At 31.2% G+C, this 15,452-nt stretch overlaps 2 protein-coding genes across 5 annotated transcripts in view; both read right to left on the bottom strand.

Moving 5' to 3' along the window:
• LOC140674274 (tubulin polyglutamylase TTLL5-like) overlaps positions 1–15,452 on the bottom strand; it is a 59,826-nt gene that overhangs the window by 18,765 nt on the left and 25,609 nt on the right. For all 4 annotated transcript variants that reach the window (XR_012048168.1, XM_072907697.1, XM_072907698.1 and 1 more), the window contains exon 4: positions 10,065–10,188. Coding sequence is in view for 3 of the 4 variants with exons in the window: in XM_072907697.1 (XP_072763798.1) it covers positions 10,065–10,188 (124 nt within the window). In the remaining variant the exon portion in view is untranslated. The remainder of the gene's footprint in view (positions 1–10,064; positions 10,189–15,452) is intronic.
• Positions 402–5,001, bottom strand: LOC140674275 (cytochrome P450 9e2-like). Its single transcript, XM_072907699.1, has 2 exons — positions 3,174–5,001; positions 402–2,777 (listed from the first exon to the last, which is right to left on the bottom strand). The coding sequence occupies exon 1, from the start codon at positions 4,700–4,702 to the stop codon at positions 3,176–3,178; it is 1,527 nt and encodes a 508-aa protein (XP_072763800.1). The 5' UTR covers positions 4,703–5,001; the 3' UTR covers positions 402–2,777; positions 3,174–3,175.

The following is a 15,452-nucleotide window of genomic DNA, read 5'->3' as shown; positions in this document are numbered from 1 at the left end:
AAGAGAACTTTTCAACGCTATCGAACTATTAGGGCTAGAAACGATCTCATTTGACGAGCTCACTTGGCCGACTGATAGCAAGAAAATACCTGACTTGTTCGACTTTGGCATTGTTAAAGGTATATCGAAAACTATAATTTCAAAGTTGAATCGTTTTTCGAATTGTCCTCCGATCATTCCCCCGTTATAATCTATCTGAGTAACAGAATAATCTTGGAAGATAAGCCCTATGCTCTACATAAAACTGACTGGGATTCTTTTAAAATCTAAGTTACACATACCTTGAATACTGTAGTATATAATTGAAGACAGAAGAGCACATATTCTTGGCAATGGATTATTTCAATAACTGCATTCAGCAAACGGCCGGAAACTCTACTCCCAATTTTCAGAGTAAGGATTTTAAATTCTAATACCCTACGTATATCCGCGAAAAATTAGCGATAAAATCTGTAAGCAATGATAAGTTACAAGAGATCTCGACCTAAGATTCTAGTTTAAACTGAATCATTAACAAACTAAAAAACTACTCAATGAGGAAAGAAATCAAGGGATCTAAAAATATTTAAGTGGACTAAGTGCTTCTAAAGCCTCAGAATATTCCCTATAGAAAGCCACCAAGAAATTTAAAAGACCTCAACAAGTATCACATCCTATTCGAAGTTGAAACTGGGCCAGAAACGATGCAAAAAGGTTTTACAGAATATTTCTCTAGAGTATTCACTCCAAATTCTAGAAAAATTAGTTTACAAGAAGAAGCCCATATATATGAAACTTTAAATGAGGATTCCTTGAGTGAGATATCTATTTATATTAAATTTTTCGCCAAAAAAGAAATACATGCTATAGCAACTCTAAATTCTAGAAAAGCCCCCGGATATTATATATCTTATAACCAGCATATACTCAAAGAATTATCCAATGAAGGTACAATATTACGTTCTTCAAATAAATATATAATTCTCAGGATAAAGTCCTTCCCTACCCTATGGAAAGTAGCACAGATAATCATGAAATTAAAACCTGTCAAACATACCAGAAAATGTAAAATCATATAGATCGATTAGGCTCCCCTCAATCCCATTCCAAAGTCTTCGAAAAATTGATATTAAATAGGCTTATTATAGGCCAATCATAAATGATAAGCAGCTTATTTCTTCTCACCAATTTGGCTTCAGACTAAAACTCTACAATACAACAAATTCATAGAAGTGTCCAAAAAATTTACGATGCAATCGAAGCCAAAAAATATTGTTTCGCGGCGTTTATTGACATTTCACAAGCCTTTAATAAAGTGTAGCACAATGGTCTAAAATGGTACAAAATAAAAGCGAATATCACGCATTACATTCTAAAGTCCTACAAGATAGACATTTTTTAATCAACTACAACAATACAATAACAAAACTGTACAAAATCTATTCAGGGTTCCTATAGAAAGCGTACTAAGTTCCTGTTTGTACTTACTATTCACTGCCGACCTACTTGGCATAAAGGGAGTCACAATAACTACCTTTGCGGATGATATCGCTATACTAACCGCCCCCAGGGAGCCTATTGTAACATCATTGAAAACACAAGAAAGTTTAAATGCCATTCAAAAATGATTTAAAACATGGCGAATTAAAGCAAATGAGACCAAGTCCGCTCATATTACGTTTACTACATGCAAAAAACATATCTTTCTGTTTTTTCTAAATGGACAACAACTTACTCAAACCGATGAAGTGAAATATTTGGACATGCACCTGGTTTGTGGTCTAAACTGGAAGAAACATATTCATGAAACGCAAGCAATTGGGACTCCAACTTAAAAAGCTGTATTGGGTTATTGGCTGCAAATTTCAATTATCAATAGACAATAAATTGTTAATTTATAAATGCATTCTCAAACCGATGTAGACCTATGGAATTCAGTTATAAGGAATAGCCTCTAATTTAGACTCTAATTTAGAGATACTTCAAAGATTCCAATTTAAGATGCTAAGAATCATTGTTAATCCCTCATGGTACATCACTAACGAAGCTCTATATCGTAATTGGGTATTCCAATGGTTAAAGACAAAATAAAGAGATTCAGCCTGAAAAATCCGTATATCAGCCGCTTATCGCCATCCGAAAAAAATATTGTTAATGGTGCGATTGAGGAGTGAAAGACGCAAGGGATTTATCACCACAACAATAATTGCAAAGTTGTTTACATCAAACAAAAGATAATTAGCGAGATAAAGTTGATTACGATACGAGATAAAATATATAAAATAAATATAACTCAATGTTTTTTATTTTTAATCTTTTAGTATTTTTTCTTTTATTACTTTTGTACAAATATCTAGGAGATAATGACAGCTTTATTTTTAACACATAAGAAATATGTATGGTGAAAGAATATGTATTATAGGCGACGCCACTCAAGGTCAAACTAACAAAATCAACAAATATATCTTTTTAAATCCTACAGCTGATCTAAAACATTTTTTAGAAAATATATATTTTTCAAAATATGTATATAATAAAGAATTTCAACATGGTTTAGACCTTCTGTATATTTATAATTAATATTTCTAAATATATCCTGTGTATTTGTTGCATTGTTCAAATTATATTAGCATACTACAAATTTCTATATAAGCATTTAAATGATTCCATCGCTTTAGCTCCATTATTTGAATTAGCAACATAAATATCAGAAATCAATCAGAAACTCCATATCAGAAAGTCAAAAGAGATAAGTGTTTTGCTTCATGTTGATAATTGTTTTTCTACATATGTTTTATCTGAAAGATAAAAATAAAACATACAATTATATTTATATAATTAATTAAATATTATAAAAATAATATAATATTAATTTGTTACATAAAATATATTTATATTTTTATTTTAAATAAAAAATATTAATTTGTTATATTTATATACTTGAAATGATTTCCTTATTTTAACATCGTCGTTTTTATTTTATAAAGGTTATTAATATTTGGAATACAAAAGCTTCATTTTTCATAAATTCTAAAAGACTAAAAATAGCATAAATTTGAAATTATTTTAATTACTATTTGTTAAATAATTATCATATTATGTTATTAATTGTAAAAAATAATAGAAAATCATTTTTTATATATTTTTCAATTACTAATTTTGATAGTTCAGTTAAATTAATGAAATTTACTTACAGCTACAATATAGCTTTAGTATGATACGGATTTTTTCTTGGTGATACATTCAACCAGAAACCTCTTTCAGGGCTCAAAGTAAAGCCTACTTTAGAAAACTTGAGCGGTATCGATGTCTTTTCGCAAGGTTTAAGATCGCAACGTGCTAGCAGATGAAAGAGCAGAACTTTCGTTTCCAACAACGCGAATCTGTTACCTATACACATTCTAGGACCCAGACCAAAGGGAAGATAGGCTCCACAGTTCAGACTATTTTTCTTTTGTTCCCCGCGAAATCTTTCGGGATTAAATTTTTCCGGCTCTTCAAAGTATTGAGGATCGTGATGAAGTCCATAAACTGGTATCCATATGCCGTATCCTTTTTTTATAATAAAGGGTTTCTTTCCGGGTAATGTCGATGGTAACTCGAAATCTTTCAAACATAATCTATCCAACGCTAAAACAATCGGATTCTTCCTGAGGGTCTCTTCAATCACAGCATTTAAATATTCCATGTTATTAATTGCTTCATATGATATTTGTCCATTTGTTTTTTCCAAAACCTCATCGATTTCATTTTGAAGTCTTTCTTGTATGTCCTGATTTATCGCGATTTCGTGAGCGACAAAACACATTAACTGAGAACTGCTGTCGAAACCGCCAAAGAAGAAAATAAACGCCTGAGCTACCATATCGTCAATAGTCCATTCTGTTTTACCATCCTTACCTCTATTCTCCATCATCAATTGTAATATGTCTGGTCGAATAATACCATTCTCATCCCTAGTTCTTATTGTGGTTTTTATGAGATCCCGGAAAAAATTCGCTATTTCTTCACGAATAAATTTCAGTTTAATTATTCGTGCCAGCCAAGGCAAGCTTCTAAATATACGGAACTTTAAAAAAGCGATAGTGTTAAAATTGGTTGCCTCTTTGGCATACACATAGAACTTGTTCTTTGGATTTGTCATTGAATCAACACTAATGCCAAAAGCGCAAGTAGCTATTAGGTCACTTGTATATTTTGTAAAGATGTCTTTCATTTCCATTATCCTCTTCTCCGTTGGTAATTTCGTTAAGTAATTGACAAAATCGGCACCACAATCCGACATCAACTTGAACATACTTTTCATTTTACTGGACGTGAAAGCCGGACTCAATGTATATCTCACTTCGCGCCACTTGTCTCCGCGAAGGACGAAGGGATTTTTACCAAAAATTGAATCTTGAGTTTCATCAATAAAGCTAAGATGATCCATAAACATGTCGAAATGTTTCAACGCGATGGATTTAATAAGCTCAGGATCGCGGAGTACTATGACTGGTCTGCTCAAGTCATACATGCCGACGTATTTGGCGTCTGGTGATAAATCATATAATGATTTAACGAGTTCAGCTGCCGATTCGCGACGAAAGAGTGTCGATCCTACTAATGGGAAAGACATCTTATGCGGTATCCCATGTTTCTCGAAAAAGTTCAAATGTTTAAAGAAATAATAATAGATGCCTAAAGCACCCGCGATCACTGACAACACAATTATGTATATCATACTGATATTTATTCACAGGGATGGAATTAAAATTGCAAAAAAAAATAATATATAGATTATTGCACGAATGTTATTGTGCGAAATCTATTATTTGAATATTGTGTCTAATTATTAAAGTCTGAATGACGTGTGCGAAGAAATGTTACACGTCGGAGTACGACATTCTACTGCTGCAATGATTTTTCTTTTATACAGACGCAGATGCAACATCATGTGAACTATTTATTACGTAATACGTGTATGTGATTGTGTAAACATTTATATCTCACACAACTTCAATTCTTAATTATATCTCGATGAGGCATTTTTTGATAAGATAATATTAATGATGATATTAATGTTGATATTAATTGTGAGATAATGTTAAAATTTTGTCGCAAAATTTAGTAAAATATTTTAAGTAAATATGTTTTTAGCTATTTTTTATTTTGATAATATATATATATATATATATATATATATACAGGGTGTCCCCGAATTGGCGGATCAACTCTCGTCGGTAGATAGAGCGTGTTAAACTGAAGAAAAAAATCTTATATCATTTTGCTAAATTTGCAATAATTAATAAGATATAAATTAATAAAGATCGGCCAATCCGTGCCAGTATAAGCGTGCGGCGCGAAGAAATCTCCCAGTTGTTACTTGATACTAGGCGCGCAGCAAGCGTAAACGCAGAACGCACTGTACGTGTCTCTTTAAGTACGCCCTTTGTACGTCCTTTGTATGTCCTTTGTAGACCGCTCCACCTACTGTCTCGCCGCGCGCCTAGTATCAAGTAACAAGTAGGAGGTTTCTTCGTGCCACGCGCTTATCCTGGCATGTATTGGCCGATCTTTATTAATTTATATCTCATTAATTATTGCAAATTTAGCAAAATGATATAAGATTTTTCTCTTCAGTTTAACACGATCTATCTACCCACGAGAGTTGATCTGCCAATTCGGGGACACCCTGTATATGTGTATATATATATATGTGTGTATATATATATATATATATATATATGTGTATATATCTATATATATATATATGTGTATATATACATATATGTGTGTATATATATATATATATATGTGTATATATACATGTGTGTATATATATATATGTGTATATATATATATATATGTATATATATATATATATATGTATATATATATATATATATATATATATATATATATATATATATGCAGAGTGCCTGTATCAGGCATTTTTTCAAAGACCAAGACTTTTATCTCGAAAAATGTAACTTATAAAAGTTTTATAACTTCGAGGAGGGCATAAGATGGTATCATTGGTATCATTAGTTTAACCTTGTACGTTACAAAATTATACATGGAAATCAATCTCGTTTTTTTTAAATACAACTACTCTAATTTTACTAACGGTGTATAAAAGCTCTCTAAATTAAATAATCAAATAATAATACATGAAAATAAAGTGTGGAGAGCTAGTTCTTGCATTAGAAATAAAAAATCAGAAATTAAAATATAAAATGTAAATATAAAAAATACATAACGTTTATTAGTAAATAATATCATAAGAAATATCATAGAGAATATCATGAGAAAATGTATTGAGAAGCGGATGTTTCGGCTTGACCTTTCAAGCACTCTTCGGCGCAAATAGTGTAACTTAAACCTACAAAAGAACTAAAAAATCGAAAATGTTAAAATTGGACATAGTCGTTCGCATATTGATAAAGTCTCTAGCAAATCATAACGCTCTAATCGCCCCTACGGGGCGGTTTAAAATTGTTCGTTTTAAATCGTATACTGGAATTCGTGTATAATATGTCATTCGCGGGCCACGCTTTGCATAAGAAGGTATAATCCACCTCACAAAAGCTCATGTTGGACACAGTCTAGGGTCCCCTTTCAAAATTTAAAGATTCGGAGATGAATAAATCGGTGTTGAAGTTAGTGATTGATTTAGAAGTCGTCAATATTTGCAAAAAATAAAAAAAAGTTAAAAAAACAGAAAAGAAAACTTAATAATTTATTTATAAAACGCATGAGTCAAACGCAAATTATATGTCAGTCCCTAAGAGTAGTCAGATTATGTGTCAATCTCTTATAAAACAAAAACCTGTACCATGTGCAAAACTGTGATACGCAAAAAACTAGATTCTACCTATTTGGTGTATCTATCAATTTACTAATTAATAAATACCGGATGAATGAACAATTATTGTTAATCGGTGTACTTACATAAATATAACACTCACAAATATTATAAAATGATATTCATACAAATATTATAAATGATAATATGATATTCTCTATGATATTTCTTATAATATTATTTACTAATAAACGTTATGTATTTTTTATATTTACATTTTATATTTTAATTTCTGATTTTTGATTTCTAATGCAACAAACTCTCTACATCTTATTTTCATGTATTATTATTTGATTACTCTAATTTTTTTATATAAATCGAATTCTGGCAACATTTGCATAACAAATTATAAAGATATGATGATAAAAAATTGAATAGTTTATAAGCTCATACTTTAATTCGATATAATTTTTTATAAACTATGAAATATTTCATAAAATATTCTTTTTTTAAATTACTTTACTTCAATACTTTTATGCGCAGAATGGAAGAATCAATTGGTATAAAGTAAACACTTATTAGAAAAAACTTTAATAGGAAAAAACACAAAACACAGTACACAATATGTGTATAACTGCCTTCTTTCTTCAACATTGTCGTCCCGCAATTACTCTCGAAGTTGAATGAGTTGACTATTGTCCTTATGTTTCAAGCGTCGACGCTAGCGTGCTTTGCAAGCATGCCCTAATGGCTTTCTGTATCCTAAGTTGTTGCTAGGTTATCGACCACCATTATTTCTTAGTCTCAATCGAATAAAATGTCGAATTACGTCCAAAATGATACATCCGCGAGTCGACCTCGAAATATATTGAACATGCGCGTGCTGCAACCGGTCTTGCAAATTGCAAGATAAACACTTATAAGGAAATGCAAGAACTTTCATAATAAGAGAACACAAAATACAATACATAAGTATACTTATATTCTAATTATAATTAGAAATAAGAGCTGTCGGCAATACGCCCGCGCACGACGATAGCTGTCTCCAAAGATGTCTACTGTTATTTATTAAAAGACGCGAAGATGACCTTCTTCTTGTCTCATCAAGTAACAGATATCGCGGCATAGGAATAACACAGAGACGTAACAATGTGTGTGTGTGTGTGTGTGTGTGTGCGTGTGCGTGTGCGTGTGCGTGTGGTGTGTGTGTGTGTGTGTGTGTGTGTGTGTGTGTGTGTGTGTGTGTGTGTGTGTGTGTGTGTGTGTGTGTGTGTGTGTGTGTGTGTGTGTGTGTGTGTGTGTGTGTGTGTGTGTGTGTGTGTGTGTGTGTGTGTGGTGTGTGTGTGTGTGTGTGGTGGTGGTGGGGTGTGTGTGTGGTATTGTATAAGTCATAATTGCTAAAACTCTTTTCTGTTCTCTCCTTGTAGCGTAATTTTTTGATATCATCATTTTTATAGGATATATTTTACAATGTTAAAATAATTTGTAGAACAGTTTTTTACAGTTTAAAATAACGCTATTTTGGACAGTACATAATATAATAGTTCTTGACATGCCTGAACTTAATGTCTTTTCTTACTTTTTTTTAAAAAAGTAAGTTTTTATGGATTATATAATTCTTTTTTGTAGTTTTAAATTACATTAATAATTTTGAACTTTTTCTTGCATTATTGCTCTTAAATCATTAGTGCGTATGTAAGATAATATACATATATGTATCATATAATACATTAGTTCGTTGAAAAATATGTAGCTATTGTTATAGGTAAAAATAGAATTGGTATATAGATATAATAAGATTAATTGTATATAAATATATTCATTAAATTTTGATTAACAAAACAAACATATATTTCATAAGTATTTTCTACATATAATTTTTGCTATTTTAACGAATTAACTGATACATGTATTATACATAATGATGTTATCTTGCTATGCAATAATAATTTATTTCTTACGTGATTGAACTATATCCAAAAAGAAAACAGCCATTTCTTTATAAGTAAACTCTTCCTATAAATTTTTACAAACCTAAATATTTATAAAAGATATTAATCATGATATAAAACACACTTCGTAGATCTCTCCTTGTGTTGTCATGCTGTCACTGAAAACTGACGTTATCCCAACGCAAGTTCAACCCAGACATGGCGGAGTTAATTAAATCTCAAACATACGGTGTCCAGACCCTTATTATAGGGGCTCTATGACAGGATAGAGATCCTCCACAGATGGATAGGAATAACTGACGCCATTTGTAGTAAATGCGGAAATGACTCAATTATAAATTTTATGCTGTCACTGTCTATGTAGAAGTTTTATATATCTATCTATCTTATCTTTATATTCTTTCGCTGTTTCCGGTTTTACCACAAATGGTAATCAGCAGAAAACGTAAGCAATTATTCTAATCCCTTTCTAGAGGATCTCTACGACAGAAGACACTATGGAGACCTGTCGCGGAGAGTGATTCGTAATTCTCATTTTAATGTATTTTGGCTAAAATGCAGAGAAGATCGAGATTAAATTATGATACTCGTAATCAGCAGAATGGTTTTATCTACGTACAGAGCGATTTTTTGGAAAAAAAGTCAAAATAAAATTTTCAAAAACGTGCTGCTAACCGCGAATCAGGTGTAACTGTCCCCCAAATTGATATTCTATTTATTATAAATTTTTAATAGCCAAAATGCAAAATTCGGCTCTATATGTAGTTTCTCATTTTTTGTAAAGATACTAAATATACTATAATAGAGTCATGAAAGAATATGACTTTCTCTAAATATTCAAAACTACGAATATCGCTATCTGTATCTAAGGTACAGGTAATGAATCAATGTTGGTAGCACCATTTGCTAAGAAGAGATAATGAGAGACAATAATGTCGTTTTTGTCTCTCTTGAAATGCAATAATGTTTGTGCGTGTACAGACATACAGCAATACATTGAATGAGAGTTTATTTCTCAATGTTGGTGACAGTAATGCTGGAATTTTCTCGTCACTCCTGTCGACCCTTAATGAAAAAATTTCACATTTCAACTTTGCGTTATAATATCATTGTTTATGATACACGTAAAACAAAAATAAAGACTTTCTTTATATCTTATAATTTATATAATTCAAACTCAAGCTATCGCTTAACTCTAATAAGAATTTAATTCATTCAGCGGTTATTTTAATGGTTACTCTCAATTATCCGATTCGCGTAAAAATACATGGATCAGCTTGTTTACAGGAAACTTAGTACAGACACTAGGTGTTTTTTTATATATAATATATTGTATAATACTTTACCTCTATTAAGCCATGCGATTGCAGCAGAAGATTGATGAGTCTTGTATCTGTCTGAAAGATCTTATAAGTCATGTGTAACTGTTTCGCAGGTGGATCTTCTGGTGGTGTGGCTAAAGCGGAACATCTGAAGAATAAATAGAATGTAATTGCTTAAAAAGTTTAGGAGATAAACTTATATAATAGACTGTGTCTTCTTATGAGCGCACGAACGCCAACATAGGAAGACAGAAATAGTGACGGAATCTTCCGCTCTCTCTCTCTTTCTCTCACATTTTACAAAAAAGGGGGAAAATAACTGAGAAAAAAGGGGAAAACATTTACTCTATTTCACTCCTCTCATTTCCCACACTTACTATTAATCACATATAGACAGAGAGTATCATTTCATCTATTGCTCTCTCACTCTTGTGTCAGCGTACGTTTCTCTCACGCAATCTATTATATAAGTCTATAGTTTAAGGACATATATACATATATATGTATATATCCTTATACTATATATGTATAGAGCGTGTTAAACTGAAGAGAAGTCTTATATCATTTTGCTAAATTCGCAATAATTAATGAGATGTAAATTAGTAAAGATCGGCCAATCTGTGCCAGTATAAGCGCGCGGCGCGAAAAAACCTCCTAGTTGTTACTTAATACTAGACGCGGCGAGACATATAAACGCAGCGCGCACTGTACGTGTCTCTTTCAGTACTATACGTCTTTTGTACGTCCTTTGTACATCCTTTGTAGAATGCTCCGTCTACTGTCTCGCCGCGCGTCTAGTATCAAGTAACAATTAGGAGGCTTCTTCGCGCCGCGCGCTTATCCTGGCACGAATTGGTCGATTTTTATTAATTTATATCTTATTAATTATTGCGAATTTAGCAAAATGATATAAGATTTTTCTCTTCAGTTTAACACGCTCTATCTACTCACGAGAGTTGATCCGCTAATTCTGGGACACCCTGTATATATAATAATATATAGATATAATAAAAATAATATAAATATAGAAATATAAAAGAAATATGACGTTATTTTTAATACTAAAGTTACTATATATATATATAATAGTGTAAGAAAAATAAAATAATTAAAGTAATATTTCGATATATCTCGAACGCGCCACGTGTCGAGATATAGAAGCGAGCAAAAGTTCGAGAAGAAAGATCGTTGAGCAAAACAGCGGAAAAACACGACTTAGAAATGCGACAAACAACCTCGAGCAACATCGACGTGAAGGCGAAATTTGGCAGAGCCTTCTTGGCACGTGTAGACCGAAATTAAAGACATTATCGGAGCAAATTGCAAACGTGGGACTTAGAAAAATTTCGACTATCGTATCGGAGCATAGCCGTTCCGCGAAAGGCTCACAGTCCCGCGAATAGTTAAAGAAAAAGAAGTTCCATATAAGTTCAATTACATTTGAACGCGACGTTCAGTATTTTTTTCTGTATTCAGTAGATTTCAATTTGTAATAAAGACATTATGCATGTGAGTGTAGATACATATAATGTTGGCTGATTTCGTCGTTACCGCCATCGATCCTTGCTATCCCACATTGCCATGGAAAAGTGACAATTAGTGCAAGAAGAAAAAAAGAAAGAGAAGTAATAATGATAATTAACGTTCACATTCTTAAATCTCTTACAATAGTAACTTTAATATTAAAAATAACGTCATATTTCTTTTGTATTTCTATATTTTTTTTCTTTAGGTAAAAATTCTTCATATTTTTTCTTACTTAAGAAAAGATAAGGTTACCTAAGAAAAAATAAAAGATTGCTGTTTTCAATTTTTCATGATATCAAAGGAAAACTAATTTTTGAAGAGATCACTCAGAAATTAATTTTAGAAAAAAAATAAAAAAGTTCCAAAAAATTGTAATTAAAGTTGCGCATTTTTTTATTTTGTTTTAAAGATCTTTTTAACAAAAAACTTTGATGTAAATTTAAAATCAATATAATGCGCCGTTTTTAGAATAATAAGTTAAAGATAAGAAAATTCAATCAGTTAAGATCCGTAGTTCGTATGCGACCCCCGTCCGATTTTGATAAAATTTTACAAGCATATACTTATTAAATACAGACGAATGACACAAGTACAACTAGACAGAAACGTCTAGTTTCCAAAGTTATTAAATTTTAATTATCTAAATAAACAATTTTGAGACTTTCATATAAAAATAAGATTAAAATTCACAAATATTTTACTAAATTGTTTCATTTTATTAATATAAACTATAAACAACAACATATTAAAATATCATTATCACGAAAAAACAAGAAATTGAAAAAGTACATTTCATAGTTCACAACCCATATAAAACCATATAATTATATCTTTTTCGCATCCAAAGCACAAGATGTACTGAATATCGCGCGAAAAGTTATAAACTACGTTAGATACCCATGTAAAATCATAGAAATATAAACCTCGTTTCGCATCTAAACCAAGCAATATAACTGTACGTTCACACAGTAAATTACAAATCTACGTATCTAAGTGTATATCTTGTTTCGCATTTGAAATACCAGGCAATGTGAACTTTGTTTCGCCCAAAAAGTTGCAAGTAAGAGAGGGTCAACAAACGTCAAAACTGTAATTTGTTGCAGACATTTTTTGTGAATGCCTTCGACAAAAATGAGGATATGGCAACGCACTTAAGCAAATTGGAAAACCTCATCAATTAAGGTCGTCAGATGCTGATATGAATGATGACATGCTGATGTCAAAAATATTAGCAACACTTCCGGAAAAATACAAACATTTTGCTACTGCGTGGGAATGAACTCCTTTGGAAGAAAAAAAGCTAGAGAACTTGATAGCAAGACTGTTGGTCGAAGAATTGAATAATACGAAAGATATAATACGATTAAAGAACTATCAGTAAACTTTAAGAGCAAAGTAAAATGCTAGAAATATGACGGAAACATCCACCTGGCCAAAAACTCTAAGTCAAAGGGATATGAAGGAATGCTAAGAAATGTTTCAGCTGCGGTAAGAGAGGACACTTTGCTGCAAATTGTCGAAAAAAAAGGTAATACTAATAAGCAATGCAATATATGTAAGAAAATAAATAATTTAGAAAAAAATTGTTTTTCTTGGAATAAGGAGAGTAAAGAAGCTTTTTAGTTGAAATTATGATGCTGAAGTTGGATAGTAGATTCAGGTACTACAGGATATGGTAAATAATAGTAAACACATGAAGAATCTAAGGAGAATCGAATCTAAAATCAGAATGGCAAAACTAAATGAATTAATGAAAACCGAAGGAATCGGAAATATGGATTTTGAGAGATGTTTATTGAAAGAAGTTATGTTTGTTCCAGATCTAAGCGCAAATTTGATATTAGTCAACGCAATTACTAAAAATTATTGATAAGTACTCTTTACTAAAGACAACATATAAATCAGTCTTAATAATTGAATAGTGTTAACAGGTAAAAAGATGGAAAACGGACTGTATGGTATAATACTAAAACCAGAAAATAAAAGAAATGCATATCTAATAGGAGATAAATTGCAACATGCAAAATGTGGCACAGAAGATTAGGACATCTCAACAAAAAAGGTATGAAAAACTTACTGCAAATATCTCAAGGAATGAATATAAGGCAAACATTGACTCAATAGACAAGGTATGTGAAACCTCTATGAAAACCAAACAAACAAGGTTACACTTTAATAACAAAAGAACAAGGGCAAATAAACCGGAAATCATACATACAGACGTATGCGGTCTTATAGAACTATATACAAGGGATGGAAAAAAATATTTTCTCACATTTGTAGATGACTATACTAAATTTTTAACAGTTTATTTGTTAAAACATAAAAGCAAGGTTCCACATGCAATTATAGAATACGTCGAGAGAGTAGAAAAGACAACATCATTCTAAGGTATTAAAATTGAGATGTAACAATGGAAAAGAGTAATATGTGACCGGAAGGTGCAAAAGTGGAATAAGACCAAAGAATATAATCAATAATAATTGACTACACAACTCCATATACACCGCAACTAAATGGCAAAACAGAACGAATAAACAGAACAATTATAGACAGAGTAAGGGTTTTAATATTTGATACCGATGGATAAAAATATGTGGGGAGAAGCCATATATATAGGAGCATACCTACATAATAGATTTTCGACTAAAAATCTTGATGTGATGTCAAATCTTGATGTCAGTGGAAAAAATGAGAAAACAAAACACCTGATTTAAGCAGGATTAAAATGTTTGGATGTGAGGCTTATGTGAAAGTTTTGGAACCCTTGAAGAAACTGATGAAAGGAACGGATGAAAGGACCAAACTGTACAGAATAGTGGGATATTCAACGAATGGATGGACTATGGGAACAAAGAAGGAAAATAATCATATCCAGAAATTTCAAATTTAAAAAGTATAACATTGAAAAACATAAAAAAAAAAAAAAAAAATAAACCACAAGAATAGAATTGAAAGATAACACAGATGAATCAGAAAAAAAAACTGGAACAGAATGAAGAGGAAAAAGATTCAAACATTTCAGAGTATGAAGAAGAGGAATCAGAAGACTTAAACATGTTGTCATCATCATCAGCATCTATCGAGCAATCGTATTCTGTATAAGGCATTCGCAATATCTTTCAGTCCAAAAAATGATTTGTAAATAATTATTTGTAAATATATAATTGTAAATATTATACTTTAATTATATTATACTTTATGGACTAGAAAAATATATGAGGCATGAATAGCTGAATTGGAAATCAAACCTAAGACCTTTTATTTTCCGAGCAACTGTTCTAACTACCTGAGCTGTTCAGACCTCATAACTAATGCCATTTAGATAGAGTAATAAACTCATACGACTCCAGAGCGATGTGTGATATTTCCGAAAGGTAAATTTTGTAAGATATACAGAGTGGGCCATTTTAAACAGTACGGTCAATTTTCTCGTAAACTAAGCGACATATCGAAAAATGTTTCAAACAAAAGTTGTATGGTTTCGAAGGGACCATAAAATGGTACCATTGGTTTGACCTTGGATAGTCACTTGAAGGTCACGTGAAGGTTACCTCAATTTTTTTAAATGAAAACCTCTATTTTTTATTACATATTCTTGTAGCTTATCTCGAGAGCTTTACGAAATACTATAATAAAATATTTTTTCATTGAATACTTTTCGAGTTATAAGACTTCAAAGTTGCAATATTTTGACATAAAATACAAGATATCTTGTAAAATATTCATTTCTCGATTATCTTACCTTAATACTTTTATGCACAGAATAATGAGACGAATCAATTGGTGTAATTAAAACACATAATTATGTTAAAGTAAAAATGTGTAACTGCTAGTTGCAAATTCAGATTTTTTCTTAAAGATAACTATGTGTTTTTTTTACAC

Source organism: Anoplolepis gracilipes, chromosome 15 (genome assembly GCF_047496725.1).
Source record: "Anoplolepis gracilipes chromosome 15, ASM4749672v1, whole genome shotgun sequence".
Taxonomy (NCBI): Eukaryota; Metazoa; Arthropoda; class Insecta; order Hymenoptera; family Formicidae; genus Anoplolepis; species Anoplolepis gracilipes.
Note: the sequence above shows the minus strand (reverse complement) of the source record. Positions and strands in the feature narration are given on the sequence as shown.

Excerpts from the sequence above, each read along its gene's own strand:
- LOC140674275 (XM_072907699.1), bottom strand. The coding sequence starts at position 4,702 with ATGATATACATAATTGTGTTGTCAGTGATCGCGGGTGCTTTAGGCATC.